This window comes from Amblyomma mixtum, chromosome 10 (genome assembly GCF_055824585.1).
Source record: "Amblyomma mixtum isolate Tamu chromosome 10, ASM5582458v1, whole genome shotgun sequence".
Classification (NCBI taxonomy): domain Eukaryota; kingdom Metazoa; phylum Arthropoda; class Arachnida; order Ixodida; family Ixodidae; genus Amblyomma; species Amblyomma mixtum.
In genome coordinates, this window is record NC_143021.1 from 178,203,653 (window position 1) to 178,231,548 (window position 27,896).

Here is a 27,896-nt window from a genome sequence, read left to right on the forward strand (position 1 = left end):
TTTACGCTACAGCGTATGCAGCTTTGTGAGGAGAAAAAAGCCGGAAAAATTAGGCACAGGTACTCAGCAAACCAAAAACCTCTCAGAGACGTCTATAGCTAGACGTCTCTGAGAGGTTTTTGGTTTGCTGAGTAAAAACGACATGTGTTCACGCTAAGACAAAGAGGGCAATATGCCACTAGCAGTATGGATAGATAGTTAAAGTTGCTAAGAGTTCTACACAAATCTATACAGTAGCGATTGCAATCAGAATGTTAATGAGAGAGGCATTAGCGCACAGCAGTGGGACACCCCGCCAGTAACGAAAGAGGAAGAAAGCCTTAATGCAAAGGTAGCTGGTGAGGATCACGTAACAGCAGGTCTCTTGAAGGACCGAGGGGAGATTGTGATAGAAAAACTAGCCACCTTCTATACGCAATGCCTTATCCTCGAGCGTACCAGAAGCGAAAAACGCTAACGTTATCTTAATTCATAAGAAGGGAGACGTCAAGCACTTGAAAAATCACAGGCCGATCTACTGTCCGTTGCCTACAAGGTATTTACTAAGGTAATCACAAATAGAATCAGGACAGCTTAGACTTCAATCAACCAAATGACCAGGCAGACTTTCGTAAATGATACTCGACAACAGACCATATATTCACACTATCAATCAAGTCATAGAGAAATGCGCAGAATATAACCCACCCCTATAGCGTTCATTGTTTACGAGGAAGCATTCGCTGCGGTGGCTGGTTATGGCACTCGGCTGCTGACCCGAAAGACGCTGGTTCGATCCCGGCCGCGGCGGTCGAATTTCGATGGAGGCGAAATTCCAGAGGCCCGAGTACTGTGCGATACCAGTGCACGCTAAAGAAACCAGGTGGTCGAAATTTCCGGAGTCCTTCATCACGTCTCACAGTGCCTGAGTCTCTCTGGGACGTTATAAACCCCATAAGCCAAACCATTTGAATCAGTGGAAACCTCAGCAGTCATGCAGGCATTGCGGAACCAGGGTGTAGAAGAGTCTTATGTGAAAATACTGGAAGACATCTATAACGAATATACAACTACAATCCTTCGCAAAGTCAGCAATAAAATTTCAGTAAGGAAGGGTGTCAGACAGGGAGACACGATCTCGCCAGTCCTATTCACTGCCTGTTACAGGAGGTGCTCTGAGGCCTGGATTGGGAACAGCTGGGGATAAGAGTTAATGGAGAATACCTAAGTAATGTGCGGTTCGCTGATGTCGTTGTCTTGTCACTCAGGAGATGAACTGCAAATTAAGCATGATCAATGAGTTAGACAGGCAGAGCAGAACGGTGGGTCTAAGAATTAACATGCAGAAAACCAAAGTAATGTTGAACAGTCTAGCAAGGGAACAGCAGTTCACAATTAGTAGCGAGGGCAGTAGTAAGGGAATATGTCTACTTATGGCAGGTAGTGACCGCTGATCCGAATCATGAGAGGGAAATAACTAGTGGGCGTAGTTCAAGCTGATGGTGATGATGATGATGCATACAGCTCGTTCGGTCGAAAAGCCGTCGGCGTAGTAGTAGTAGTAGACGGCACCGCGTGTCTGAAATAATCGGGGGCTGCGTAAAAACTGCCGCAGAATGTTCCGGATAGGGTCATACGATTCAGCGTTTCGTGCAGCATAAACTTACTTTAGAGACTAGCTCGCAGCAGGGATTCGAACCGGAGGACTACAATCGGGGTATACGTAAAAAAAAAAAAAATGGGTGGTTCGCGTGTCCACCAAGACAAGTGAGAATGTTATTGCGTCCTTTCCTTTCCTTAAAAAAACAATTTTCGATCTGTCCAACGGGCAAGGCGCCGCGCCGAACGGGCGATCTTGGACTCCCTGGCTGTTCCGCAAAACTGTCGCGTTCCACTCTCAAGGGCGAAACTTAAGCGTTCTCAATTTTTTGCTTTTTCTTTGATATGGTGTCAAGGCTGCAAGTTATTTGCAACTTACATAACAAGCCATGGAGGAAGGAAAACTAAATTTTTCTTCCTCCATGAAACAGACAACTTCTTGCTTCCTTCATAAGCCGCACGGCCATCGAAAGCGTTGCTTGTCACGTGGTGTTCCGCTTTACAAACGGTGGTGTCCATCGTGGGATTTCGCTATTTAGCTACTTTCGCGCCTGTTCAACGTGGTTGGAAGGGTGGCGTTGTGACGTATAAGTGCGTTATTTCATATCGTTTACGTCGGGTTCACATTTGAAATGCCGCGTCGTCAAAAAGCCAAGGTAAGCTTTCTACGCTCTGGTTTTTCTTTCGTGGCACCACAGAATGATGAATATGTCTGTGCTGGAGAGACACGTGGTGTTATGTTGTAGTTACGCCGGCACTGCGGGTACATTAGTCGCGCTGCAGTCATCTGTCGATGGTTAATGCATCGATAGACTGCCATCGATGGTTCAGCTATTCCGATTAGAAAGTGGCCTCTATGCAGACACGCCCTTAGCTCTAGCTTTCAGGCAAACGGCTACGTATGGGAACACAGCAGTAGTGTAGTACAACGTTCGTTCTGGGAGGGGCATTTGTCTGTTTAGGAATCCGTGGTCAATAATTTAACGCCTCGTACAAAAAAGAAAGAGGTCTGTCGCAGCGTTGGATTGTGCTGATTTCTGATGCACCGTTCTGAATTTTCTCCTAATGGAAAGGTATACTGAGTCTCAGCTTTGAAGGTATCAGAAGGTATCAACAGCGAGGAATTGAACTAACTCCGACGGTGGTAGGTTTCGAACTGACAACTAACTGAGTTTTATTACGCCGCTCGCGCTGCATGCACTAGCACCGACTTCGCCATCGTTTTGCGCCGTCCTGAACTCTGCGCGAGTGGTGCTACAAAGGCGAACAATTTTGTGCATCTATGGCTCGTTCGCCGTACACAGAGCGCGGGTATTTCATTCAGTTTGTCGCCCAATTGACAGCGGTGCGACGCCTTGATCTAAAGCGCACGGCAAGCTTGTGCCACATATCGCACGTAACTGTTTCCCGCGCATTTTCGGGGCCATTGCCCTCATGAGGGGGGCGGGTTCTGGAAAGGGGGGGGGGGGGGAGAGTGCATAAACTGCTAGTGAGCGCATACTGAGGAGCACTGAACGTAGTACTAAAGTGATTTTGATTTTCTAAGCAGCTGCCCTTTAGTTCGATCATTCTCCATTTCGAAAAAAAAAAAAAAATCTACTTTAATTTGTGTTTTACATTGGTCTGCATATAGCCCTTTCTTTTTCTAATTTTCTCTTTCAGCCATAGAGTTGCACTGTTTAAACTGGCGCCACCGTCTATGCGAGTTCCTTAAAGAACCATAGAAGAAGGAAAATTTAGTTTTCCTTCCTCCATGTAAAGAGCACTTCATCTACAGCGGGAGCACTGGGAAGACATGGCTTCTTATTTGGCTTGGCTATTGTTTGTCTGGAAACGTGGATTCTACCTAGGTATCGGTAGATGCTCCGCTGTGTGCTTCTCTGTGCGCAGATCAAATTATTTCAGTAGTGCGTTTTTCACTTCAATAAATTTAACGCACGTGAAGTTCAGCGTTAGGCTGGTATGGAAACTCTCACAGCATTACTTCTATGTTTGCCTCTAGAAGAATCACGTTTAATGGCTGAATCTACATTTCACTCCCAACAATAACCAAGCCAAATACAGAACCTCAACTTCCCTGCATTCGTGCGGATTAAGTGCAGCGTCGCAAGCTTTCTTTCAGGGTAAACTCTGTGCTTTCAGCGACCAAAAGTTTCGCTTAGCTCCAGTGCTTGCACCTGCACATATTAAGCAGTTAATTCATATTATTATCTTCATCATTATTGCATAAATCATGATGAGCAGTTATAAATTTACTATTTGTAAGGGCCTATGAGCTGTCCGTGCAGACTGGTTTACTGCACTTTTAGTGTACTGTCTGCTACACGGCCGTGCACATTTAAGGTCATTGCTTTGCTTGCACTACTGCTGGCTTTTGCATGCCACCTAATTCTCTTCCAACGTTGCCTGCAGTCCCAGGAAGCAGGTTCTTCCAGAAAAAGAGGCAAACGTGCGGAAGATGCTCCTTCTGACGCAAAAAGAATCAAAGTTGCAGAAAAAGGTAACGACTGGGGAAACTTGCTTTCTCCATACTTTATTCTGGTTTGTGCAGAGCTGTGTTTATCTGGCCCACTTTGTGGAAACTCAAAGGCAGTCATTATTGTAAAGAAGTGCGCTGGCATAGTTTTATACCACCCGATTGCTGTCACATGGCTTAAACTTGTGGAAAACCAAAGCAAAAAGCTTTTTAAGATAAAAAAATCAGCGTAAGGTTCATTTGTTTTACTATGTGTTCCGGCGGAAAAGTAAAATTTAGAGTATTTCGGCATGCTGAGACAGTATTGGAAAAATTGCATTGAACTTCAGCCCGAACAAACATCAACATAGCCACATAGGGCCAATTGACTGGATGGCCCTCTGTGACTATGTTGATGTTTGTTCGGCAGCAAAAGACACATTTATTGCTTAGAACACGGGTTTTCAAACAGGGTTCCACAAACCGATACACTTCCGGTGTGCGTGTGCGAAGCAAATAATACCTGGTTTGTGGAAACTCGTTTCAGAGAGCTAGCTTTTCTTAGCTCGTTCTGAGTTTTTTGCTTTCAGCATCTGTGCCTTCTGCAGCACAGACGTTGGCAGCACGCCAGTGACAGCGCTGCATGATCATATTCTTGTGAAGGCATTGCTAATCTCGTTGCAAGAAAAGCCGGCGTTGTGTGTGTACTTGCAGATGGCACAGAAAATCCCAGTGATGGCAAGAAAAACTTTGCTTACATGTGGGAATTGAAAGCATTACTGTTCCTGGGTGCATTGTTTACACGTAATGCTTGTACATGCATTAAAGTTTCATGGTTCGCACGCACGCGTGTGTGAGCCACTCTGAACACTATGCGATGAACGGTTGCATCACAGTTTTGATGCAAAAGTCTCAGAAGGCATACGGTAGAAGGTATATATATGTCATTGATTCGAATTTCTATTGCCAGCTAGCCTCTAATTAGAAGATTAGCACATGTGATCTATATGCAACGAGGAATTGTTTGACGCCACCCGGAACTCCGCACGACAAACAGTTGCATCACAATTTTGGTGTGAGTATCTGGAAAACTGGCGTCACATGGAGGTTGGCCAGTGGCGAGTGTATATAGGTGAATGACATGCATAGGTTTTCTTTTTGTTTGTGTGTGCGTGGGGTGAATTCCAGCTTGTGCCAGGTTTGCAGCATTCCTTTGTGAACTCTAGTTGCAGAAGAGGTGGTTGTGGAGAGGCGCAAGATCCCCGGCCAGGTTTACACAGTTGGTCAAGGGGACGTCGGCCAGCTCGGCTTGGGTCCAGATGTCATGGAGAAGTCGCGCCCCGCTCTTGTTGCAAACCTGGACAATGTGGTCGACGTCGTCGCCGGAGGGATGCACACTCTCTGCCTCACAGCTGATGGGAAGGTGAGGCTGTTCCTCCTTTCTTTTATTTCTTGCTTTTTGCAAGGTGGTGGTGCTTTACTGTTAGGGCCCTCTGGGAAGATGCCATGAATGGGACACAGCTCTGAAAGACTGTGAGGCTCATTCTCGCATCTGTCGCTGAAGATTGATATTTACGCAGAAGGGACGGCTGAAATCTCTCCCGTCGTTGATCCATAAAGGATATGCTTGGGGATTGCAGATTTCCTTGTGCTATAAGTTAAGTAAGTTATAATTTGCTTCATTTAAATGCATATAATATGCTTCAAAACAATGGGACACCTCTTTCATTGCAAGTCTTTGAGGTCCCGTGCTATAGTTTGCCACTCAAAAGTGATTTCTGTGGGAGGGGCTGTAATTCATTCATTTGTGAACACAAAAGAAGGCGGACTGCACTATGGCTATGTTAAAAAGAAATGCACGAACTTTAGTCAACCTTCCTGCCCCTCTTTCTTTTGTCTCTGCCATTGTAGGCCAGGCAATTTACTTTTTAGTTTTTTATTGCCCATTCTACTCTCTCCATCTCTCAGAACATACCTGCCGCGGCGGCTCAGTAGTTAGGCCTTTCGGCTCCTGAGAACGAGGTTGCAGCGTCTTTGCCTTGGCAGCCATGTTTTGGTGTGGAGACTGAGTGTAAAAAACATCCTTGTGCTGTGCAGTGTCAGTGCAGGGCAGAGAACCCCAGGTGCTTGAGATACTTACAAAGCCTTTCACTGCGGTGCCTTTCTTTCACACCCTCCTTCGAAGATCCCGTTCCTCGCTGTGCAATTAAGCTGTCCACAGGAAAGTGAGGCTTCCCTTTCTGCAGAGCCACATCTCAGCTTGTTAGTGTGAAAGCACCATCGGCCTCCTGACCTGGAAAATGCCGGTGTGCGATGAAGCCTCGGAAGTTAGTCATGTGGCGAGACATAGTTAGTCACGAAAATAGTAACGAAAATAGTTAGTCATGAAATAGTTGGTCATGTGGTGAGAAATAAACTAGACTGTGAATGCGGGTGACCTTGGCCAACCTGGAGAAATAAAATAAATATTGCCGCAACCGGGATTCGAACCCGCGGCGGCGCGGACAGATCAGCTTTGTTGGCCACTGCACGAGAGCACAATGCTAATGCCGCAACCGATTAGTACGCCACGTGTAAAACTGCAACACATTCTCGTGCTGTGCATTGCACGTCGTCTTCATCAACCTACATCTGTGCACAAGTCTCCAAAGGAAAGGAAACACACTTTTAAGTCGTGCTTTCAGTTATGTGGCGTTGGTGTCCACCTGCAAAAACCTGCTGTCGCGCAATATCTTACGATTTGCAATGCTAAACTGCCAGCTGTTTTTTTTTTCTTTGTGAATACTGGCTGGAAACTATCCCGAAACTACCTTGATTGTCGTTATAACTGTCGTTTACATTTTCAACGGCCTCTGTGCAGGTGTGGTCGTTTGGTTGCAACGATGAGGGTGCCCTGGGGCGCCAGACTTCGAGCCTCGATGGAAGCGAGACCACTCCGGGGCTTGTAGAGCTGCCGGAGCCAGTTGCCAAGCTGTCGGCGGGTGACTCCCACTCGGTGGCACTCACAGTGTCCGGTAGAGTGTTCATGTGGGGCAACTTCCGGGACTCCAGCGGCCAGATGGGCCTCATCGTCGAAGGCCAGGCAGAGCGGGAGCCCAAGCTGGTCGACACAGGCATAGTGGAGGCAAGATGTGCTTTTCTTTTTCTCTGTCCATGCATGAACAGGCCTTAAAGGTGCGCTAAAGAAGAATCTGAACTCGTCTTTTTACCGCGGGAACTCAGCCTACACTTTCCGAGCATTCTTAGAAACTTCGAATTATTGTCCTGTGCGGCCGATTTCCCCAATTTAAAATCACCGCTGAAGATGGGAGGAGCCAACTAACGTGTGGAGTGCCTTTCTGGCAGTCGCGTGGTTGCCTTGCTTTCGCTTTTATTTTGTTTTTTAGGTTTCTGTGAATAAATAGATCCAATCAGAGACTACATAGCTGCAAATTAGGCCGAAGGAAATAAAAATACACGTGGACTTCGCTTGCACCGATCGCTTTGTATCATCCCATCGATGGCAGAGCGGCAAGCAGCCACGGGACTGGCTCCTAACGTCAGCGGCAAGTTCAAAAAAAGTTGAGAGCTGAGACGTTTAATCCGATTTAAATTGTGGAAATCGGCCACACAGGACAATAATTCGAAGTTTCTAAGAATGCTTGGAACGTGTAGATCGAGTTCTCGAGGTAAAAAGATGAGTTCAGATTCCTCTTTAGTGCACCTTTAAAAGTAGTTTTCTTTTCACTGTGCTAGTGTGTTGAGAGGGAATATATCGCCTTTGTTGCTGGTTTATAGACATGTCTGCGTAGACTTGTGTGGGTGTGCTCTGCTGGAATTGCTGTGACCCCCCCCCCCCCCCCTTTTTTTTTTTTTCAGTGTACACTTCAGGTACAACCGCTTGCTCTAACAAAGCGTGGTTTTTGGTGCGCTTCATGATTATCTGTTATGTTCTAGGCTTGCATTGTAAGAACAGTTCATTTTATTGCTGCTATGTCTGAAGCCTTGTCGACTGCTTTGCATTCAGCTACTCATAGCTATAGGTACTTGTACATCTGCTAGTTCTTGTGCTCCATCTAGTCAGTAATACGGTCATAATGGTGAAAAAATGGGCTTGCCAGCTGAACACATAGTGCCATGAAGGTGTGATGTGCTCGAGGCAGTTTGAATTGGCCCTTCAGTGTTGTGTGCAGTCATTGTGTTGCTCATGGCAGAAATGGGGCTGATGTTTCTGGTCACAGGCATGCATTGTTTTTGAGGAATGGTAGATGTAGTTTTGATTGGTTGGCACTTCATTGGTGTCGGATAATGTGTTCACTCTGGGCCATCGAAGGCCATTCAGTTTGCATGCTTCGGGTATGCAGTAGGTGTTCGTTGTGTGGTGGTTTGTGCGCTGGGTGTGCTCGGCGTTTCTGAGTACAGTGGTCGGAGTTGGTCAGCATGCATGGTCTGCTTGGCGAAAGCATGCCTGTGGTGCTCTAGTGGCAGAACTGAGGTACTTTGGGGAACGTACCTCAGCAGCTAGGTACCGTATATTGCCGATTATAAGTCGACCCCCAAACTCTCAACCCCCTTTGGGCAAAAAAAAGTTAGACTCCGAATTTGGGTTGACGCTGCCGCACCCTGCGGTCCTAGCTCGCCCAAAAAGTTTTTCAGAAGGTCGAGTCATAAAGAAACATTTATTCGCTCACGAGACATCTCTGACTCGTCGTCGCTTGTGAGGACAAGTTGCTATCGTATTAAAACAAACCTTTGGTGTATATCTCAATTAAATTCAAGTTTTTTTAAACAGATCCACATTGGCACCGTGTATGACAACTATTATAAAATTACGAGCGCACGAGGCGTGATATTATCCGCGACTCGGTCGAAATTACTTTTGATCCCGCCTATAGGCCGACTCCGCATATGCGTCGACTTCCCCCCCAACTTTGGGAGGAAATTTTTTAAAAAAACATCGACTTATGCGCGGCAATATACGGTATGTGTACTTGGCTCTCTGAGGTACTCGCAGGGGCGCCCACTGAGGGATCCAGTGTTGGCCAGAGTAACAACCTGTCGGTGTTGTTTGCACGTGTCCGGTACGGGTGTGCTTGCAGCTGCATCGCTTCTGAAGCTTAGTGTGACCATTGTGTGTCCACAGATAGCCTCTGGCAGCGACCACGTGGTGATGCTGACGGCGGACGGCAACCTGGTGACCAGGGGCTGTGCCGAGCAGGGACAACTGGGACGGGTGGCCCCCATGTTTACGTCGCGTGGCGGACGCAGGTCGTCCACCTACCTGCTTGAGCCCGGCACAGTGAGGGTGCATCGCCCCAGGGGTGAGTGGAGGGTCACAGTGTGTGCTCGACTTGGGTGCTGCTGTCCTGAAGCCATGCAAGTGTGGCAATGGCTATAAGTTGGATTCCTGAATTCTGGCTAGTGGGCTTAAGGGGAGACGCTCCTCAAAAAAACTTTTTTTTTAATTATGAAGTTATACTGTGCGATGTCAGTGCACGTTAAAGAACCCCAGGTGGTCGAAATTTCCGGAGCCCTCCACTACGGCGTCTCTCATAGCCTTAGTCGCTTTGGGACGTTAAACCCCGTAAACCAAACCAAACCTAATTATGAAGTTAGGGGGCTGAAATTTGCAGAGCTTAAGGGGGGGACCCTGGTCTCGAAAAGAAAATTTTATTAATCTAGTTATAGTTATGAAATTTTCAGGCCACATGTATTTTTGTGCGCTGATTTTAGATATGCCATTTAATTTCATGTCAAACAATTCCTTGAGCACTTGTGCAATTTTTATGCAAGTATATTGCAGAAAGTTTTGCAGAAAATTTGCTGCAGGAAACTTGCTGAAATGCATGCCATTGGGTTCTCTTGATACCAAGGAATGCAATAAACGTAAAATTATCATCCTGGCTATCATAGAACCTGAGTTATAGGGTTGTGAAGCTGCCACTTGAGAAACAGGAGTACACACTTTTCTTCTCATTTCTGAAGCGACAACTTCACAACCCTATAACTCAGGTTCTATGATAGCCAGGATGATAATTTTACCTTTATTGCATTCCTTGGTGTCAAGAGAACCCAATGGCATGCATTTCAGCAAGTTTCCTGCAGCAGATTTTCTGCAAAACTTTCCGCAAAATACTTGCATAAAAATTGCACAAGTGCTCAAGGAATTGCTTTACATGAAATTAAATGACATATCTAGAATCGGCGCACAAAAATACATGTGGCCCGAAGATTTCATAACTAAACTGTGACTTCATTAATAAAAATTTTTTTTTTCAAGACCAGGGTCCCCCCTTAAAACAAAGTTGGCCGTGCTCTGTAAACAACCGGATAACAGTTGCCGAAATTCGGGGCCCCTGGTTTTTTGGACTTGCTTGACTATTTGAACCGAACTTTATCGTTGCACTGTGAAATGCTCTGTAGAGACATTGTACAAGGGCGCCTGAAATTTCGTGCTGATTGCAACTGATTGCTCAGTTTTTTGGTCCTCATTCGCACTTGATGCAGCACTGCTGTCTATAGCTGAAGTGCCATATAACGTACGGGGAATCTCGTTGGTGGGATAGTAAGCAAAAATTTACTGCAGATATTTCTGGCTGAAATAATAGCTGTGGCATTCAGAGTGACAAAGAACTATTTTGAAACAGAAATGAGCAAGAAGTAATAATTTTAATTAGATAATCTATCTCAAGCTTCTGCACCTAGCGGCCACGTTTGAGAGCTCCACCAATCAGGATGCGACGTCAGCTCTACACATTGCATGCTAATCTAGCATGTATTGCACAAAAGTGGACATGTGATGGGCTTTTGCTTCATTGTACAGTCCATTTCATTGGCTTCCTTACGTCCATGCTTCAAGATTCTCTGCCAATATCTTGTGTTTGTATACTTTGAGTGAGTATTTGCCTGATTTGGTCAGAATTATAACTAAAAATTCCCGCCGTCTGTAACTATGGCGAACCAAAAAATGCAACATATCGCAGCATCATCTCATGCCCAGCAGAAAAATGAGCGTTGTTTCTCTGGACAGGAGCGACGTTGCGATACTTAGCCAACTTGCAGAAACCGCATTTATACCAGACTTCCACGTGTAATACCACACCTGAAGCATAGATCCTGCACTCGTCTTCTTGATCGTACTCTTTTTTTTCTTCAATTTTTAGCGTAGCCTATACGTGACAAAATGCTGTACCTAAATAGTAGTTGCAGTTTGTGGAACTCGTCTGTGCAGAGTGCAGAGAGCGAAGTGCATGGTAAGCACATGCCTTCATGGAGACGGCAAGCGGAACAAAATGGTGATGCTCCTCGAAGTAAGGAGCTTGTAACAGTAACAAAACACACCGAGCCCCAACTGTTGTATCTCAGCATTGTCAAAACCAGGTTTTGACAATGACAAAACACCTCTCATTATACGCAGGTCTGCAGAGTGCATACAATAATGCGCTGCCCGTTCCAAAATTTGTTTTCTGCTTAGTTGCTAGGCCTAATTGCGAAGCCCAGTGCCAGCGGAGCGCTTGCTGCGGCTCTTTGTCGATGGTTTTCTTTATCACCGCAAGTTTCCTCAAAGACCTGTTTGCTTTCGCTCCTGGGCTTTGTTTCAACCCACGTGTTCGTCCACAGCATAATGTTGACAACACAGCCTTAGAATGCAGAGCTCGTGAAAGCAGTCGGTGCCTTTCGGCGAGATTTAGTCACGTGAAGCTTCACAATGTGCACAAAGCTGTAACTCCATTTTGATTTCCTTGCAGCGCTATGGAAGGTAGAGACCTGCTCAGTGAATTGGAGAGCGTGTTAAATGTGTTCATCGGCGCCACGTCGTCTACATGTCGTCTGCTTGCGGCGTACAAAGACATGGTTAGAAAAGAGCATAAGCCAACGCTGTCTACATACCATAAGAGTACGCACGCTTACATCTAAACGCAAGCATTTTGTGCGACGTTACACTATTTGTCACATCTGCGCAGTTAGTTTAGCGTATGTGAATGGAGACTCAGCGATAACCTCTGCCTAGTGGTGTCGTCTGGCTGTTAGAGCGGGAACCATTTATAGCAATAAACAGGCTCTCCTCTTAGGGCTTAGAAGTGGCAGAATCGTCACTTTAAGGGGGGACCCTGGTCTTGAAAAAATTTTTTTATTAATTTAGATATAGTAATGAAATTTTCAGGCCACATGTATTTTTGTGTGCTGATTTTAGATATCATTTAATTTTGTGTAAAACAATTCTTTGAGCACTTGTGCAATTTTTATGCAAGTCTTTTGGAGAGAGCATATAAGAAAATTTGCTGCAGGAAACTTGCTGAAATGCATGCCATTGGGCTCTCTTGACACCAAAGAATGCAATAAGGGTAAAATTATCATCCTGGCTATCATAGAGCTTGAGTTACAGGGTACTGAAGCTGCCACTTCACAAACAGGAATACACACTTTTCTTCTCATTTCTGAAGCGACAACTTCAAAACTCTATAACTCAAGTTCTATGATAGCCAGGATGATAATTTTACCCTTATTGCATTCCTTGGTGTCAAGAGAACCCAATGGCATGCATTTCAGCGAGTTTCCTGCAGCAAATTTTTTTGCAAAACTTTTCCCAAAATACTTGCATAAAAATTGCACAAGTGCTCAAGGAATTGTTGTACATGAAATTAAATGACATATCCAGAATCAGCGCACAAAACTACATGTGACCTGGAAATTTCATAACTGTGACTTCGTTAATAAAAATTTTTTTTCAAAGACCAGGATCCCCCTTTAAATAAAAAAAGTAAAGCAAATTTATCGCTGATACATTTCGTTATAGGCGAGATGACTCATAGCGAAAGCCGGTGCCCAATTTATGGCCAGTGACGTGCTGTAAATGGCAGTAGCAATGACGAATCCAGTCCGAAGCAAGAGGTTCTGCCTCAAAGGGCAAAGCGATTTTGGAAACAGTATTTTAGCACACACAACGCAACTGTACAGTGAGGCTTGATTTAAAATAGCGTTTGGTACATGTACACTATGAAGCGCGCTGTTTTCTTTTTTTTTTTTTTTTGGTGTACGCTTTCTCATATGCCTGTTAGAATGTCGCCTGCGCACTCATCGCAGCTTTGTTAATGCTGCAACCGACTACTGAGATGGAGTAGTATACTGACCCTTTCTTCCACTAGACTTTTTTTTTTTTGTTACCTCCAGGTTTTTGTTGCATGCAGTTCTTTCTAGAAGGCTCGGAAGGACAGCGCAGAGTGGAAACCAAAATAAGAAATAAATGTTGGTGAAATCACCCTGAAAGTATGTACAGAAAACACGGTTACTCGAAGTCATAAATGCAGAGAAACGGTTCGCAATCATGTCAGTTCTTGCTTTATTGTCTTGAAACTTTTCTGCCAAATTTCCTAACTCAGCACAAGCTAGCAGACAGTCAGCATAGTGATTTCGTTATTTCAGGGTCAGCCGTGTGCAACACCTTTGTTGCAAGGAGGTCTCAAATACAGGCAGCGTTGGGGAATTGAGAAACAGTATTATCGACAAAGTTGCTATGTGGAGGTTCGGTACATCCAGCTTTAACTGTTTAAGTTCAAGTAACCGATTTTTTTTTGTGTGAAATTCGATTTTTCTGGACTGATTTTTCGGATGTTTTTGGGGTCCCTAGGGAGTCAACAGGTCGGTGACTGTAGTTGATTTAGAAGGAGGCAGTTTGAATTCATCCCGTGACTTGATGCATTGCTTGCTCATTGGAGTAGACATTATTGTCTGATGTTTCTGAATCTGCAGCGAGTTCAGAGAAAGTGCACTTTGCCTTTTATTTGTGCTTGCTCACTTTACTTCATTGAAGAAAAAGTACCTACTAAACAGTGAATAGAATTGTCAGAGCTGAGGACAGCTACATTTTTTGAAAGCTACCAACTCTGCTTCTTTCGTTGCATTTCGGTCCTTGCTTGCTATTGGTTGTCCTTGGCTTAGGTGTTGGCAAGGGTTTACTCATCTTTGCTCCATTGTGCTGTGTTGCTCCAGGTTGCAAGTCGTCAGCGTTCGATCGGATATGGACGGGGGCATACACCACCTATGCCAGGCTGCGGGAGACTGGTACTATTTACGGCTTTGGCTTGAACAATTACCACCAACTGGGTTCGAGCAAAGGCGACGACACCATCCTCCACATGCCTGAACCACTCAGCTCTTGCGATGGGCGCAGGTTAGTCGACCCGTACAGTCACACTCGAATATAACGAAACTGGATATAGCGAAATATGCTTTACATCGCAGTGAGCTATGGAAAGAAAAATGATAGGTGTAACATTAAGAGATCGGAAGTGGGTGAGGGAACAAACGCGGGTTAATGACATCATAGTCGAAATCAAGAAGAAGAAATGGGCTTGGGCAGGACATGTAATGCGAAGGCAAGATAACCGCTGGTCCTTAAGGGTAACGGAGTGGATTCCAAGAGAAGGCAAATGTAGCAGGGGGCGGCAGAAAGTTAGGTGGGTGGATGAGATTAAGAAGTTTGTGGGGATACGGTGGCTGCAATTGGCAAAGGACAGGGTTAATGGGAGAGACATAGGAGAGGCCTTTGCCCTGCAGTGGGCTAGTCAGGCTGATGATGATAATGTTTTACATCAAACTCTCTGGAAGCGTTATGCGTGTAAAATGTATTTTTTATAACGAACTACACATTGGATATATTGAACTCTTCAACGCTCGCGATCGGTCACCGAGAGCCGCCTTCGGCCAGCCTCGCTCTGTGGCGCTCCTATTTGGCAGCCGCCTACCACTGAATATGCCTGTGAAAATGGCCCGGCTCAGGTGCTTCCGACGAGTCATTCTTATTATAGCTCGCGTTTTATTTGGCAAAAGGCACTGCCCATGATAGTGCATTGTGTTGTACGGTTCCGAGATCAGCGCTGGTTGCTGGCTGGTGACCGTGCCGTTGGCAGCCACTGGCTTCAGTACTTGGAGAGCCGTTTTTAACATCGCGTGCCGCAGCCGTCTGCTCTGGTGTGACTTTCTGTGCCAGTTTGATGTGTGAATTCCTGCCTCAACCGAGTTATGCCCCTGCAATTGACATCATATAGAAAGATCTACAATAATATGCTAATGTTTTTAGTAAAGCTAGTTAATTCAAACTTCAAGGGACTGGAAAAAGTGTTTGAATTATCGAATGACCCCTAAACAACACAAAGAACTGCCTGCATCACGGTAAGCTTATTTGTTGGAAGTTTGGGCAATGGTTGCCTGATTTTGAATTGAGAACAGTGTGGTAGTGAGCTTTTTTTCACGTTTCCAGCAATGCTTTATTGTGTATATTGTCGCGAGCATTGAAGCAGGGATGCCAGGGAGGCCCATGCCATTTTGGAGAAGTTCTGCTCCGAGGCTTCTGACAGCGTGCTTTGCATTCGGTCCACTAGTTGCCTGCTGTTAAATTCGCTGCGGTTCTGAACATGGTTACTGCCAGCACTTTTTTTACATTAGAAAAACTGTTGCATTCCCATGTTACATTCTTGTGTAATTGTTACATGTGCTGAAAAAGTTTAGTTATTCTATGTTTTTGTTTACTTTTGCTTGACACCTGCTTGTTAAATAATTTGCAGTGTTTCACTCATCATAATTATTCTGCACTAGAGTGGCCACCATGTGGCTCAGTGGTTACGGCGCTCGGCTGGTGACCCGATAGATGCTGGTTTGATCCTGGCTGTGGCGAAATTCTAGAGGCCCGTGTACTGTGCGATGTCAGTGTATGGTAAAGGTGCAGTGAAGAGAAATCTGAACTCGTCTTTTTGCCGCGGGAACTCGATCTACACGTTCCGAGAATTCTTAGAAACTTCGATTTATGTTCCTGTGTGGCCGATTTCCGTAATGAAATGGAATTAACGTCTGGCTCCCGCCTTTTTTTAAGGGGGGACACTACCCTAAACAGTGAACTTTTGAGCCACTTGCTCGATTTCATTGAAATTTGTGGGGCTAGTTTATATTACTAGTGGGACCACCTCTGCCAAATTTAGTTCTTCTAGAATAAGTATGAAGCAGATTATGCAACCTTTGTGCCAAGGATGACTATGCTTGCTTAGGAAAGCTGTTGTTCGAAAAATAAGGGTAATTTTCCCAATTTTTTGTGTTTTGTTACATTGGGAATGTCCAGAGCACACAACTGTGGAATTATTTTGCTTAGTTCTCCTATATTTTGAAAGAATGACACCATGTAAAGAATGACATTGGATTTTAATTTTGCATAAATTTTTTTGAAGTCATTCTCTAGTGCGAAAAAAGGGAAAAAATAGACAAACTGAGTGCACAATTGTGTTCCTCATAAAATTTCACTCCAGAAAACCTGCTAAAATACCAATATTATCAAGTAATATTGGAATGATAGTTTTTTTAAGCTGACAGTTCACTGGAGAAACAGGAGATGAGAAAAATAGACTCACATGATTGAAAATCATCCCATTTTATTTTAAGTACTACAGTGTTCAACACAAGCCCCAAGCTGATTAATAAAATTCGGCAGAGGTGGTCCCAGCAGTGATATTCACAAATTTCAATGAAATTGAGCAAGCGGTTCAAAGTTCACTTTTTAGTGTAGTGTCCCCCCTTAAAATTCCCCCCTACGGTGGCCGGAGTCGACAATGCGTGAAGTGCCTTTCTTCCAGTCCCGTGGCGACTTGCCGCTCTGCCATTGTAATACGTAGTAATCCGTAGAAGCAAATAGTCCGCGTGTATTTTTATTTCTGCCGGCTTATTTTGCGGGTATATAATCTGCGAATGAAACTATTTATTCACGGAAACCTAAAAAACAAAATAAAGCGAAAGCAAAGCCTCCATGGAGCTGGCTGAAAGGCACTCCACGCGTTGGTCGACTCCGCCCACCGTACGGGGAGAATTAAAAAAATAAAGGCGGAAGCCGGACGTTAATTCGAGTTAATTAGGGAAATCGGCCACACAGGGCAATAAGTCGAAGATTCTAAGAATGCTCAGAACGTGTAGATCGAGTTTCTGCGGCAAAAAGACGTGTTCAGATTCCTCTTCAGTGCACCTTTAAAGGACCCCCAGGTGGTCGAAATTTCTGGAGCCCTTCACTATGGTGTCCCTCATGGACTGAGTTGCTTTGGGACGTTAAACCCCATCAACAAAATCTGTACAATAGGTCCCCATACAGTCATTGACCTTGGGACCTCTGCTTCTGATAACTTTTCTTATCTCTCGTGAGACTGTTTCTTACACAGGACAGGACATCAGGCTTTTGCACCGCTGATAGTTTTGGATTTTTTTTCTCCTCTCAGGTGGAAAGTTGTCAGTGGGGGCCAGCATCACACGCTGCTGCTGAGCGAGGAAGGCTCGGTCTTCTCAATGGGACGCAAGGAGTACGGTCGGCTTGGTCTCGGTGCGGCCAACCCCCCTGACAACAACGACCAGGAAACTCCTGGCCAGGTGCCCGGCCTGTCAGACTGCACAGAGGTCTCGTGTGGCGAGGCGGTCTCCTTTGCAATCGACGGAGAAGGTGAGTCTCCGTTCTTGAATTCAGTGAACTGTTATTGCAAAGCCCAACATCAATCCGTCCACACGACTGTCACAGTTGTGCCAAGACAATGTTTTAAATTATCTTCTTGAAATGGTATTCTACGGAAGAATTTGTGTGTTATTGTGTGTTCCTTGAAGGAACCCACTAATTTGGGCATGCACAAGGTCATAGTGTGATTGGCGAATGACCTTCAGAAAGAATTAACATGGCTTTGTTTGCTCTCAGAGACTGGGTAGTTTGTCTGCAGTGAAATTTTTGTTTTGTGAGCTTGATGTCAGCCTCAGGTGCTACTCATTGTTGACACTCCCAGGGCACGCTGTGCAGTGAAGCCTCGTTAGTTCGACTCCTGTTAATTGGAAAATTCGTATAATTAGGACTGCTGACATGGTCCCTGCCAACGGCCATGTAACTCTGTGGCGTCGGACATGCTTCCAAGCGGAGGCAATGTCGCTGCATGAACGACACTGCGAGCGATCATGTTAATATTTCAAGTCTTGTCAAATGTGTCTGAGGGGGCGCCCGCGCACCTTTTGTAGCAGGCAACGGCAGGTGTGACGAAATTTAGAGGGCCCTGGTGGCGAAAAATTGTGCGACGCTGTTTTTTCGGTTTTCTTTTGCCGAGCTTCGTTCCAGACCATGGATATGGTGGCAGTGCATCGGCTGGCTGGCTGAGTACAGTTTCGCGTAGTTTCGCACGCTGATTGATGCGTCACTGGTACAGTAAAACCTCGTTAACCCGGATCTCACGGGACTGGGAAAAATGTCTGAGTTAACTGAATTCCGGATTATCGAATGTACCAAGAAAACGAGAAACAAATGTACGCAGCATGAACATACCTTTATTGCTTTAAAAACTGCGTTATTTTCGTTTGTTTCGTCGCCGGAATCTGCGCTACAACGATCTTTCTCAACACCATCAGGTGATGGTTCGCACGCTCACTGTCACGGGATTCTACGCAGAATTCCTCTAGAACGGCGAGAGCCTCGGCGGCCTCCTGTACAGTGCGACGTCGTGGCGGCTGATCTGGATTTTCATCATCGGAACACTCATTCTCCTCCCCGCCGAGCACTTCCGATATGATGTCATTATTGGCCGGCTGCTGTTGCCGCTTCGCTGGGGGGGCAGCCGCCATAAAAGCAAAGCGTGAAGGCAGAGACAGCAAAGCGTGACGGCAGAGACAGCACGCACCAGTCCGCGCGCAATGCGGCTTGTCACACTCGCAAGTAAAAAAAAAAAAAAGCAGCTGCAGCGTCAGCGTAGACGTGGCGGCAGTTACAGCACGCACCAGAAGTCGAACGCAACGGGCACGAGTCCGCACACAACACGGCTTTTCGCACACTCTCAAAACTACACAGCTGCAGCGCAGGCGTAGCGTGGGTCGAATGGGCTGAGCAGCGCGCGCGTAGATCCGGTGACAAAGTAAGCCTAGCAAGCCGTCCCGTCGTCCTTTGCAACTTTTAGTGCTTGCTGGATGGCGGAATGCTCGACCAGTGCGCTGGGTGGTGGCTAGCGCCACCTGGCCACTGATCGCTCTCTCACTATCATCATCACATCTCTCGCCTCCTGTGGCCGTTTCTCGTCTTGTTTCGGTTTGTGCGGCTCTCCTCGGCTGCGCCGGCTTCGTCGTCGGTTAGGGGTGTTTGAACATTCGGGCCGCCGAGTATGGACGTTTCGATAGCTCTCGGCGGGGTTGTCCGAGTTAACCGATACGTGGCTAAATGCTGCCGAGTTAACAAGCGTTTAACACCATTCTACACACATTTTTGCTGGGACCGCGGTGCGTGTCCGAGTTAACCGAATTTCCGAGTTATCGAGATCCGGGTGAGCGAGGTTTTACTGTATTTTCATTTCTCACCAGAAGGAGTCGTGCCATCCCGACGGTGACGCGTTTCCCTTAGTAGCATTCGCATGATTCTTCAGTTATTTTATCGGGGTGAATATGCGCGCTCTTCACGTGCTGTTCAGTTTGTGCGGCTGTTCACGCGTGACAACTCCGTTTGTGGGGAGGCTACACTGCTACCTTGTCACACCATGAACGAGGCCGCGGTGGCTTTTATCATTCTGGTGCAGTTGTGCGTTAACAATCCTCCCGAATGGGTGCATGCAGCGTTATCTAATGTTTTTCAGAAAATCTTTGTTTACGCGCAGTTTTCATCTCAGAAGCAGATGACCACTGTCCTGGGTTACGCCAAATAAATTTACTATGATGTCAACAATTTATGGCAATTTTGAAGGGCTATTTGTTGATGAGGAGCCTCGAATAATTCGGATAGCCTTCGCGGTCCCTTGAAGTCCGAATTAAGGGGGGACGAGGGTCTTAAAACTCTCCTTTTTATTTGTGGCTAGAATGTCATGAAATTTTGCACACAGATGCGTTTTTCTTCTCTGATTTCAAAAATGTAATCATAATTGAGCTGGTGGTCTTAGATCAAAAGTTATCTCAAAGTCTAGAGTGTAATTACGTAATTGCTTACACAGCTCGCTAATGAACTTTCTCACTGAATTTTGTTGCTTTTAATTACATGAATTGATAGCCAGCAAATTTCCATACCTGCTGACATTCTTACTTTTTTTTTTGTTTACGGCACGTATAAATAGCAATTTACAATTGGCGTAACGTAGCAGTGTCAAATACTGTGACCTTTTACTCTCAACATAGTATATCAGGATGACATGCCTTTAGAGAAAAACGAAGAATGTCATCAGGTATGGGAACTCTCTGGCTATAAATTCGTGTAAATAAAAGCAACACAGTGCAATGAGAAAGTTCATTAAAGCTGCGCAAGAAATTACCTAATTACATTCTAGACTTTGTAAGATTTAAGACCACCAGCTCAATTATGATTACATATTTGGAATCAGAAGAGAAAATGCATGGAGAAGAAATGAAGAGAAAATGCAGACAATTAATGAAGAGAAAAGTGCATCTGTGTGTAAAATTTCATTTGATTCTAGCCATAAATAAAAAAGTTAGTTCAAGACCCTCGTCCCCCCTTAACGAGGTTTTACTGCACAATGGTTCAATCGTGTTTGTGGACCTGGAAGGCAGAGGGGTAGATTTGGCACCATTGCATCTCAGAATTAGTGTTTTTGATCTCCCCTCTCCTCCTGCCCAATTTTTGTGGTCAGTTTTTCAAGATCAAGCTGTCTGTCCAGGTGCTCCAAGGAAGCACTGTAGTTATTCTAATTTATAGCTAGAAATATAAAGCTAAAATTGATGTTAGAAATGTGCTCTGGAAACTGTGCATTGTGGAGGAGTTATAATCCTCATTTTAGTGCTGCCCTAAAAAACAAATTGCACCAGATTTAGACACTGAAAGCACAGTCAAAGCCAGCTACGACAAAGTTGCTGAAACAAAATTTCCATCACAGCGAAGTATTTCCGATTCCTCATCTATATAAAGCAATGCAATTATTCCCCTCTACAATGCACCGTTTTCAAAGTGCGGTTCCATTACAACAAAGTTTTTGCTAATAAGCATTCTGTTTTTTTGTTTGTTTCTTTCCGCACCCAAATGCACTAGGAGTATCTCGTATGGTTTCACCAGAAACTGCTGCCGAAGTCAGTTTCATGACATCGAGGCATCGATGGAAATGTAAAGAATAGTTGCGGTCATGCTGTGCCCATCTAAGAAGCAGATAACCATTGTGCAGTCTTTCACCAAGAAAATTTACTGCAATGAAAGCGGTTCTTTCCAGTTTTTTTGGGTCATTCGATAGTTCGAACTTTGGATCGTTTGACCATTTTTTTCCGGTCCCTAGAAGTTCGAGTTTATGAACTTTTCTTGTATAGATTTCTTGCAGCTAAACTCGGAGGGCTGAAGATGCTGGCAAATGACTCATGCAATGGAGCAAATGAAGCTATTCCATCAGTGCCAATCAAGACTAGTTTGTGGCATCTATTTCGTGAAAATCGCCAATACGCTTAGCATGCCTTGAATGAAAGTTGAAGTCTCATCTCCTGCTTTCCCTTTGTAGCTTTGTTTTTCTATGCTTTTCGTGCTTAATTTTTTCCTGGTTTTTTTTTTCAACTTAATTTTTGTTTTCTATTTTCTCTGTCTTGCAGGTCGCCTGCACTCCTGGGGTTTCGGCACGAATGGCCAGTTGGGCCTTGGGGGCGACGAAGACTCGTTTGAACCGCAAGTCGTTGCGGGAAAGCTGGCGGGCAGGAAAGCGCTCGTGGTGTCTGGCGGAGGCCAGCACACGGTCATCCTTGCTTCGTGACGCAGGCAGCTCGCATAGTTTCTCTTTCCTTTAACGGTTTTACACTTAGGACAATTGGTGCCTTGCTGGCATGAGAAGAGGGGTGTCAAATTTAGCTTCGCTGGTGTATAAAATGGTTGTTGCGTTGTCACCTGGTCCCGTCCCTGCAAAATCCCATTTGGGCCTCTCTGAGGCAACCAGGAATGAAGTGGAGCATTGTCAGTGTGACTCCTCGAGGAAGCTTAAAAGAATTTTACAAATGCGTTCGAATCCACTTGATTCACAGAGATGGCCTTAGAGGAGGGCATTCGGGTCAGTCTCACTGTAATTAATGTGTAATTTGAAAAGATTATTACAAGGACAGCTCTGCAAAATTATTTAAGCCCTGCCTCTCTTCTGGCTGAAAGCTAATGTTTTGGGCTTGCATTACTGCATAGTTCTTGGAGGCAGTGTGTGCTGCTGTGTGCCTAGTTTTATATATTTTTTTTTTCCCCAGTGTATCGAGTCCGCTTTGTAGTATTGGCGGCTAAGGGATTGCTGACAACCGGTGATTCATGAAGGAAATGCATTGTGACTGTGATGAACACGTTCGTGAATGAGCCGCTCAGTTCGGCTACAGGAATGTGTACCATCCAGTCGAATCAACACACTAATTAGCCCTCTAACTTAAAGCTGCCAATACCTACCCATAAGCCTGCCTTCTTGCATCAGCTAAACCTCGTAGTAGTGAAGTTGCAGGGCTTCTGAAATTTTTTATGACCACTGTTCTGGTGTACCTGTGTGGAGTTGGCGCATGTTAAACCCCTGGGGGGAATTGTCTGTTTTTTCTGTTGGAATGGCTGTTGGCAAACTGTCAAGGTTATGAACCAGAGAAGCTCGCAGCAGGCTTGAAGATTGCTGCCAGCACGGGGCGTAGCGTATGAATTAAGCAGGAGTGGAAAGCCGGGCATGGGTGGTCAAGCAGACACAAAGGCTACACGGCATTGCTCGAAGGCAGTGCGCGACAACTGTAGACTGGACACATTAGACGAAACAAATGTCAGCGGTCTCTTAAAAAGTGTTGCTATATTTCGAACTCTACCAATTTCCTATGTGACAAGAATTCAGCCCATGAGCAGTAGCAGTGTAATGGTATCGTAGAAAATGTGGTTGAGTTGCTTCATTTCCCACCTGCGTGCTGGTTTGTGTATGAGTGGAGTGAGCATTTAGTTGAACAGAGGTGGTGGAAATAAAGTGGGTGCTGCAAAAAAATGCAGGGAAGTGGCGCATGAGACAAGGTGCCTGGATGAAGAGTTGAGAGGGTGGTAGCTGCCTGAGTGGAGGGTAATTTTCAGTGGCATATATAGCTACTAGAGAAAAAATGTTTTAGTGCAAAAGACTGGCAGAGCACACATGTGCAGGTTGGGTGCCTATTGTACCAGCTGAAGTTTGTCAGGTCACATTTTTTTTTTTTTAATCTTCAATGATTTTATTGGTGTCGGTGATTTTCATCGTTCTAACGATTGCTGTAATTTCTAGAGTATTGGTGATATTCACAACCTAGAGGGGGCACCTCATTGCATCCAACACGGCGGCGTTGCAGAGGACTCTTTCTGGGGCTGGCCTGGTTTGAATCGCAGATATTTTAAAGTTTCACGATGAACTCGTGCTTGTTTGTGTGGATGATGGCAACCTCATGTGAGCAAAGCAGTCTCATTCCTCGACAGTGGAAAGGAATAAAAGAGAAAGGGAAGGAATTGCTATTTTGCGTTTGAGAGCTGCAGGCTTGAAAGCAGAGCAGTAAGCGGTCGACATGCACTTTGGAGGGAATTTAAAATATGACACAATGATGAAGACTCTTGTACAACGGGCAAATGGCATAACTAGAAGCGCAGTTTTTTTGCATTAAGCACTACAGGTTAGCATGAGCCAGCGAATGTAATGCTGCTCGTGCGTAAAACAAGCTAAAAAAACGCTTGCAGCACAGCTTGAGTTTTATTGTTTTATTTGGGGTTTAACGTCCCAAAGCGACTCAGGCTATGAGGGATGCCGTAGTGAAGGGCTCCGGAAATTTTGACCTCCTGGGGTTGTTTTAGTGTGCACTGACATCGCACAGTACACGGGCCTCAAGAATTTCACCTCCATCGAAATTCTACCGCTGCGGCCGTGATTGAACCTGCGTCTTTCGGGTCAGCAGCCGAGCGCCATAACCACTGAGCCACCGCGGCGGCACGGCTTGAGTTTTAACTGATAATACTGCGCCATTTAACTTTCTTCTACTTCTGCAACACTCTTATTGAATTCACACGTAGTGAATTGGGTTACTGCCTTCCATCCTTCGCTTGCAGAAATTATTCACTATTCACAAAGCTCGCATCCTTAAACTTGTACTGTCTGTGTTGAACTCCTTGCCAGTGCATGGTCTGACTCGTGCTTTTTCATGCAGTCAGCTATACTGAGTTTCAAATAAATATTACGTGTGCTTTGTTTTGGAGGCATCTCATCATCATCAGCCTGGCTACGCTCATTGCAGGGCAAAAGCCTCTCCCACGTCTCTCCAATTAACCCTGTCCTTTGCCAGTTGCAGCCACCGTATCCCCGCAAAATTCTTAATCTCATCCTCCCGCCTAACTTTCTGCCACCCCTTGCTATGCTTGCCGTCTCTTGGAATCCATTACCCTTAAGGACCAGTGGTTATTTTGCCTTCGCATTACATGCCCTGCCCAAACCCATTTCTTCCTCTTGATTTCAGTATGATGTCATTAACCCGCGTTAGTTCCCTCACCCACTCCACCCACTTCCGATCTCGTAGTGTTACACCCATAATTTTTCTTTCCATAGCTTGCTGCTTTGTCCTTAACTTAAGCTGAACCCTCTTTGTTAGCCTCCACATTTCTGCCCCAAAGGTGAATACCGGTAAGATACAGCAATTGTATATTTTTCTATTGATGGATATTGGTAAATTGGCATTCATGATCTGGGAGAACCTGCCATATGCACTCCACCCCATTCTTATTCTTCTGGTTATTTCCCTCTCATGATCTGGATCAGTTGTCACTACCTGCCCTAAGTAGACATATTCTCTTACTACTTCCAGCACCTCGCTACCAATTGCGAACTGCTGTTACTTTGCTAGACTATTGAACATTACTTTGGTTTTCTGCATGATAATTTTTATCGCGACCGTTCTGCTCTGCCTGTCTTAACTCATTGGTCGTGCTTTGCAGTTCATGTCCTAGGTGACATAGCAAGGCAATGTCATCAGCGAATCGCAAATTACTTAGGTATTCTCTATTAACTTTAGGCTGTTTATACTGCTCTGACTTCATTTTATCTTTTTGTGCCGCTTGTTGAGATGGCTGCTTGCGATATCAGCAGGGCCAGGCAAATGTGTTGGAAGTAGAGTGCCGATGATGGGTCCAGTGTCTTATGTTCTTAGCAGGTACAAGACGAGCAAGCATTATTCTTCGAAATTTGGATAGCGGCTAGTGCTGGTGATCAAATTAGGCATGCGCATCACAAATGGGACCAAAAAAAAAAACCTTGGTGCTTGAATCGCATTGGGCGTGTCGCGTTATAGTGGACCATTTTGAAAACAAATGCTGTGGTAGGCTGCACAGCGTAAAATATCTATTATTAACATGGTATGTTGTCTTCACAAAGTTAAAATTCCTGAAGGGGCACTGACACAGCTTTATCAAAATACTACCATTCTTAGTAATAAAAAAAATTGCCGATGATTAAGTTACTTCCTAATGCGAAATTTGAGCTCAACTCATCAGCTGTTTCAGCTTTTCAATAGATTGAGGCAAAGAATTCGAGCAAGACGTGTGTACAATTGCAGACAACTTGTTATCTTTCACACATTTTTCTTCAAGAAAGGCTCCATTAACAGTTCTTGATTGCCATGAAGGAAGTGCTAAGCATGCAGCCCACATCTGTCTCATCAGCCCATGTACCTATAAGCAGGATTCAGGTGTCAACTGACCCAGGGGGCCAGTTATGTGCACTTCCTTTCCTCAAAATGGTCCGAGTGTAAAACAATGCCAATGTACATGATGAACGCCCAGGCCAATGAACACTGACCGCCTATGGCTTCAGCACCTGTTTCTGGCACAATGCTTTCAGTGCCTGCAGCCCATATCTTTCTCTCATCACCCCATGTAGCTACAGTCAAGCCCACTTATAACAATATTCAAGTGCCATGGAAATACCATTGTTATAACCAATAATTGTTATAACAGGGTTGTGCCGAAAAAAAAGAAAGGATGATAAACTTCAGAGCATTTATTGACAGTAAATACCCAGAGGGGTTTGATTGTTCTAATGCCTGTAAAAGCTCGTTAAATCGAACTTCAGGGAACCGGAACAATGTTCACCGTTCACCGATGACCAAAGCACCGCCATCACTGCGCCAGCGGGAGCTTTGCACACCTAAACATCACAGGAATCAAGCCGGCTTTTTGGAAGCTATTCTTATGGGAAATTCAAGAAGCATGCAGAACCAAGGGTGCGGTGACAGCTGACAAGAGACAAAACGGCGCTGGCTGCATGCACGCGCGCTTCACTGACTGATTGGGGGTACGCATGGCACGTGTAGCCAATGCAGCAATGCAGCAGCTCTCCTGACGCGATGACACCTGCCTCTTTTGCTTTCGTGGCGTTGCTGCGCCAGCTTAGTCCATTGGTCGGCCCCACACATGCACGCTTTTGTGTTGTAAGCATGGTTTTGCTGGTGTGGTTGTAGCATTTCCTTTCTTTTTCTGTAATGGTTGACACTCAATTGTCAGATTTAATTGTTATAACCAATAATGTGCCTTGACAGCATTGCTATAAGCAGTTTATTTTACCATAGAATACATGGCAAAGCTGATGGTGCCGTGGCCGACCATTGTTATATCCGATATATTGTTATAACCAGTATTGTTATAAGTGGACTTGACTGTATAAGCAGGATTCAAGCGTCCACTGACCCAGGGAGCCAGTTATGCGGACTTCCTTTCCTTAATATGCCAAGGCATGCAACACACATCTGTCACTACCACCACATAGCTTAAGCAGGATTGAGGTGTCCACTGTTCCAAAAGGGCAGTTATGCTCCTTTCTTTTGTTTTCCAATGGTTTCCCAGCTTAAAGCGCTACTAAAGTGTTGGCTGCTGGTTACAACAGTGACGGCAACGCTCGCACAAACAGGCCCCAAAGAGCTGGGCTCTAAAAATCCATTGCGTGGCCCCATGTGGCCATGTTTATGTTTATTCGACTACAAAAAAACGCAGTTATTGCAGGGAAAATCAAGGTAATGAAAAATTGAAAGGGAATATATTTTCCTGCCCCTTGGGTCAAACTCTTGGCATTGGGTGAAGAGGACACAGTGATCGCTGGTGGAAGTGACCTAACCTCTGGGACCTGCAACAACAAAGAAAGCGTTGCTGTCACTGCAGTTTGCTTTGAACATCCAAAGATGTGGCACCCTGTGGGAAATGTGGGAAAATTCGTTTGCTACTTATAAAATTGGTTTAAACATGCATGTGGGCGATGCAGTCGTGATTCAGTTCCATAAGGTGCGAACTGTAAAGTGTCAATTGAGTTCTTGAGAGCTACCGCCACCTTTTTCTTGTGCCTGTCGCTAATGAACTGTGCTTGTGCAGTAGGAGTTAGCGGTTTGTTTCCAGCCAGTGGGGCTCGAGAAGGAGACGAGCGCATCCTGGAGTGGCTGTGCGAGAAAGGTGGATTGCTGGCGGTAGCAGACCCTGTATATTTTTTGTCCTTTTTTAACTTTCAGCTTATAAACTTCATTTCACTGGTGGTAATCTGTTAACACTGGCAACTTCTCAGTGGCCTTGCTGACTAATCAATTTTTTTTGCCATGCTGTCATAATGGCTTTGTTCACTGGGTGGTAACGATGGCCGCACATTGAAAGATGGAGATTTCAACTCAATGGCTGATCTGATTGGAATATGTCCCAAAATAAGCATAATCTCCAAACCTACACAGGCACCGATAATCTTAGTACTTCTCATGCAAGTTACTGTAAAATGTGTGCATGCCTTTCATTATGGTGTCATGCAAGGATCTGTGTTCTGCCTGTTCTCTCAAGGTATGATTTGTACTTGGCACTGTTTGGATGTATAAAAAAAAAAGGGCTTCTTGACAATAAACTTCCTTTGGTAGTTGGCGGCCAGCTTGTGTGTCTCTGTCCATCCTTTTGTGC

General features: G+C 45.1%; 1 protein-coding gene across 2 annotated transcripts in view; it reads left to right on the top strand.

Moving 5' to 3' along the window:
- LOC149327861 (regulator of chromosome condensation-like) overlaps nt 1-27,866 on the top strand; it is a 28,909-nt gene extending 1,043 nt beyond the window's left edge. Inside the window, exons 1-8 of one of the 2 annotated variants that reach the window (XM_089563211.1) lie at nt 2,006-2,234; nt 3,991-4,078; nt 5,260-5,456; nt 6,894-7,157; nt 9,156-9,333; nt 14,003-14,183; nt 17,263-17,480; nt 21,569-27,866. In XM_089563211.1, the coding sequence (XP_089419337.1) occupies nt 2,211-2,234; nt 3,991-4,078; nt 5,260-5,456; nt 6,894-7,157; nt 9,156-9,333; nt 14,003-14,183; nt 17,263-17,480; nt 21,569-21,726 (1,308 nt within the window). In that variant the 5' untranslated portion in view covers nt 2,006-2,210 and the 3' untranslated portion in view covers nt 21,727-27,866. Of the gene's footprint in view, nt 1-2,005; nt 2,235-3,990; nt 4,079-5,259; nt 5,457-6,893; nt 7,158-9,155; nt 9,334-14,002; nt 14,184-17,262; nt 17,481-21,568 lie in introns of those variants that run through there. The other variant, XM_089563210.1, reaches the window with a different exon arrangement.
- Nucleotides 27,867-27,896: the final 30 nt, after the last annotated feature.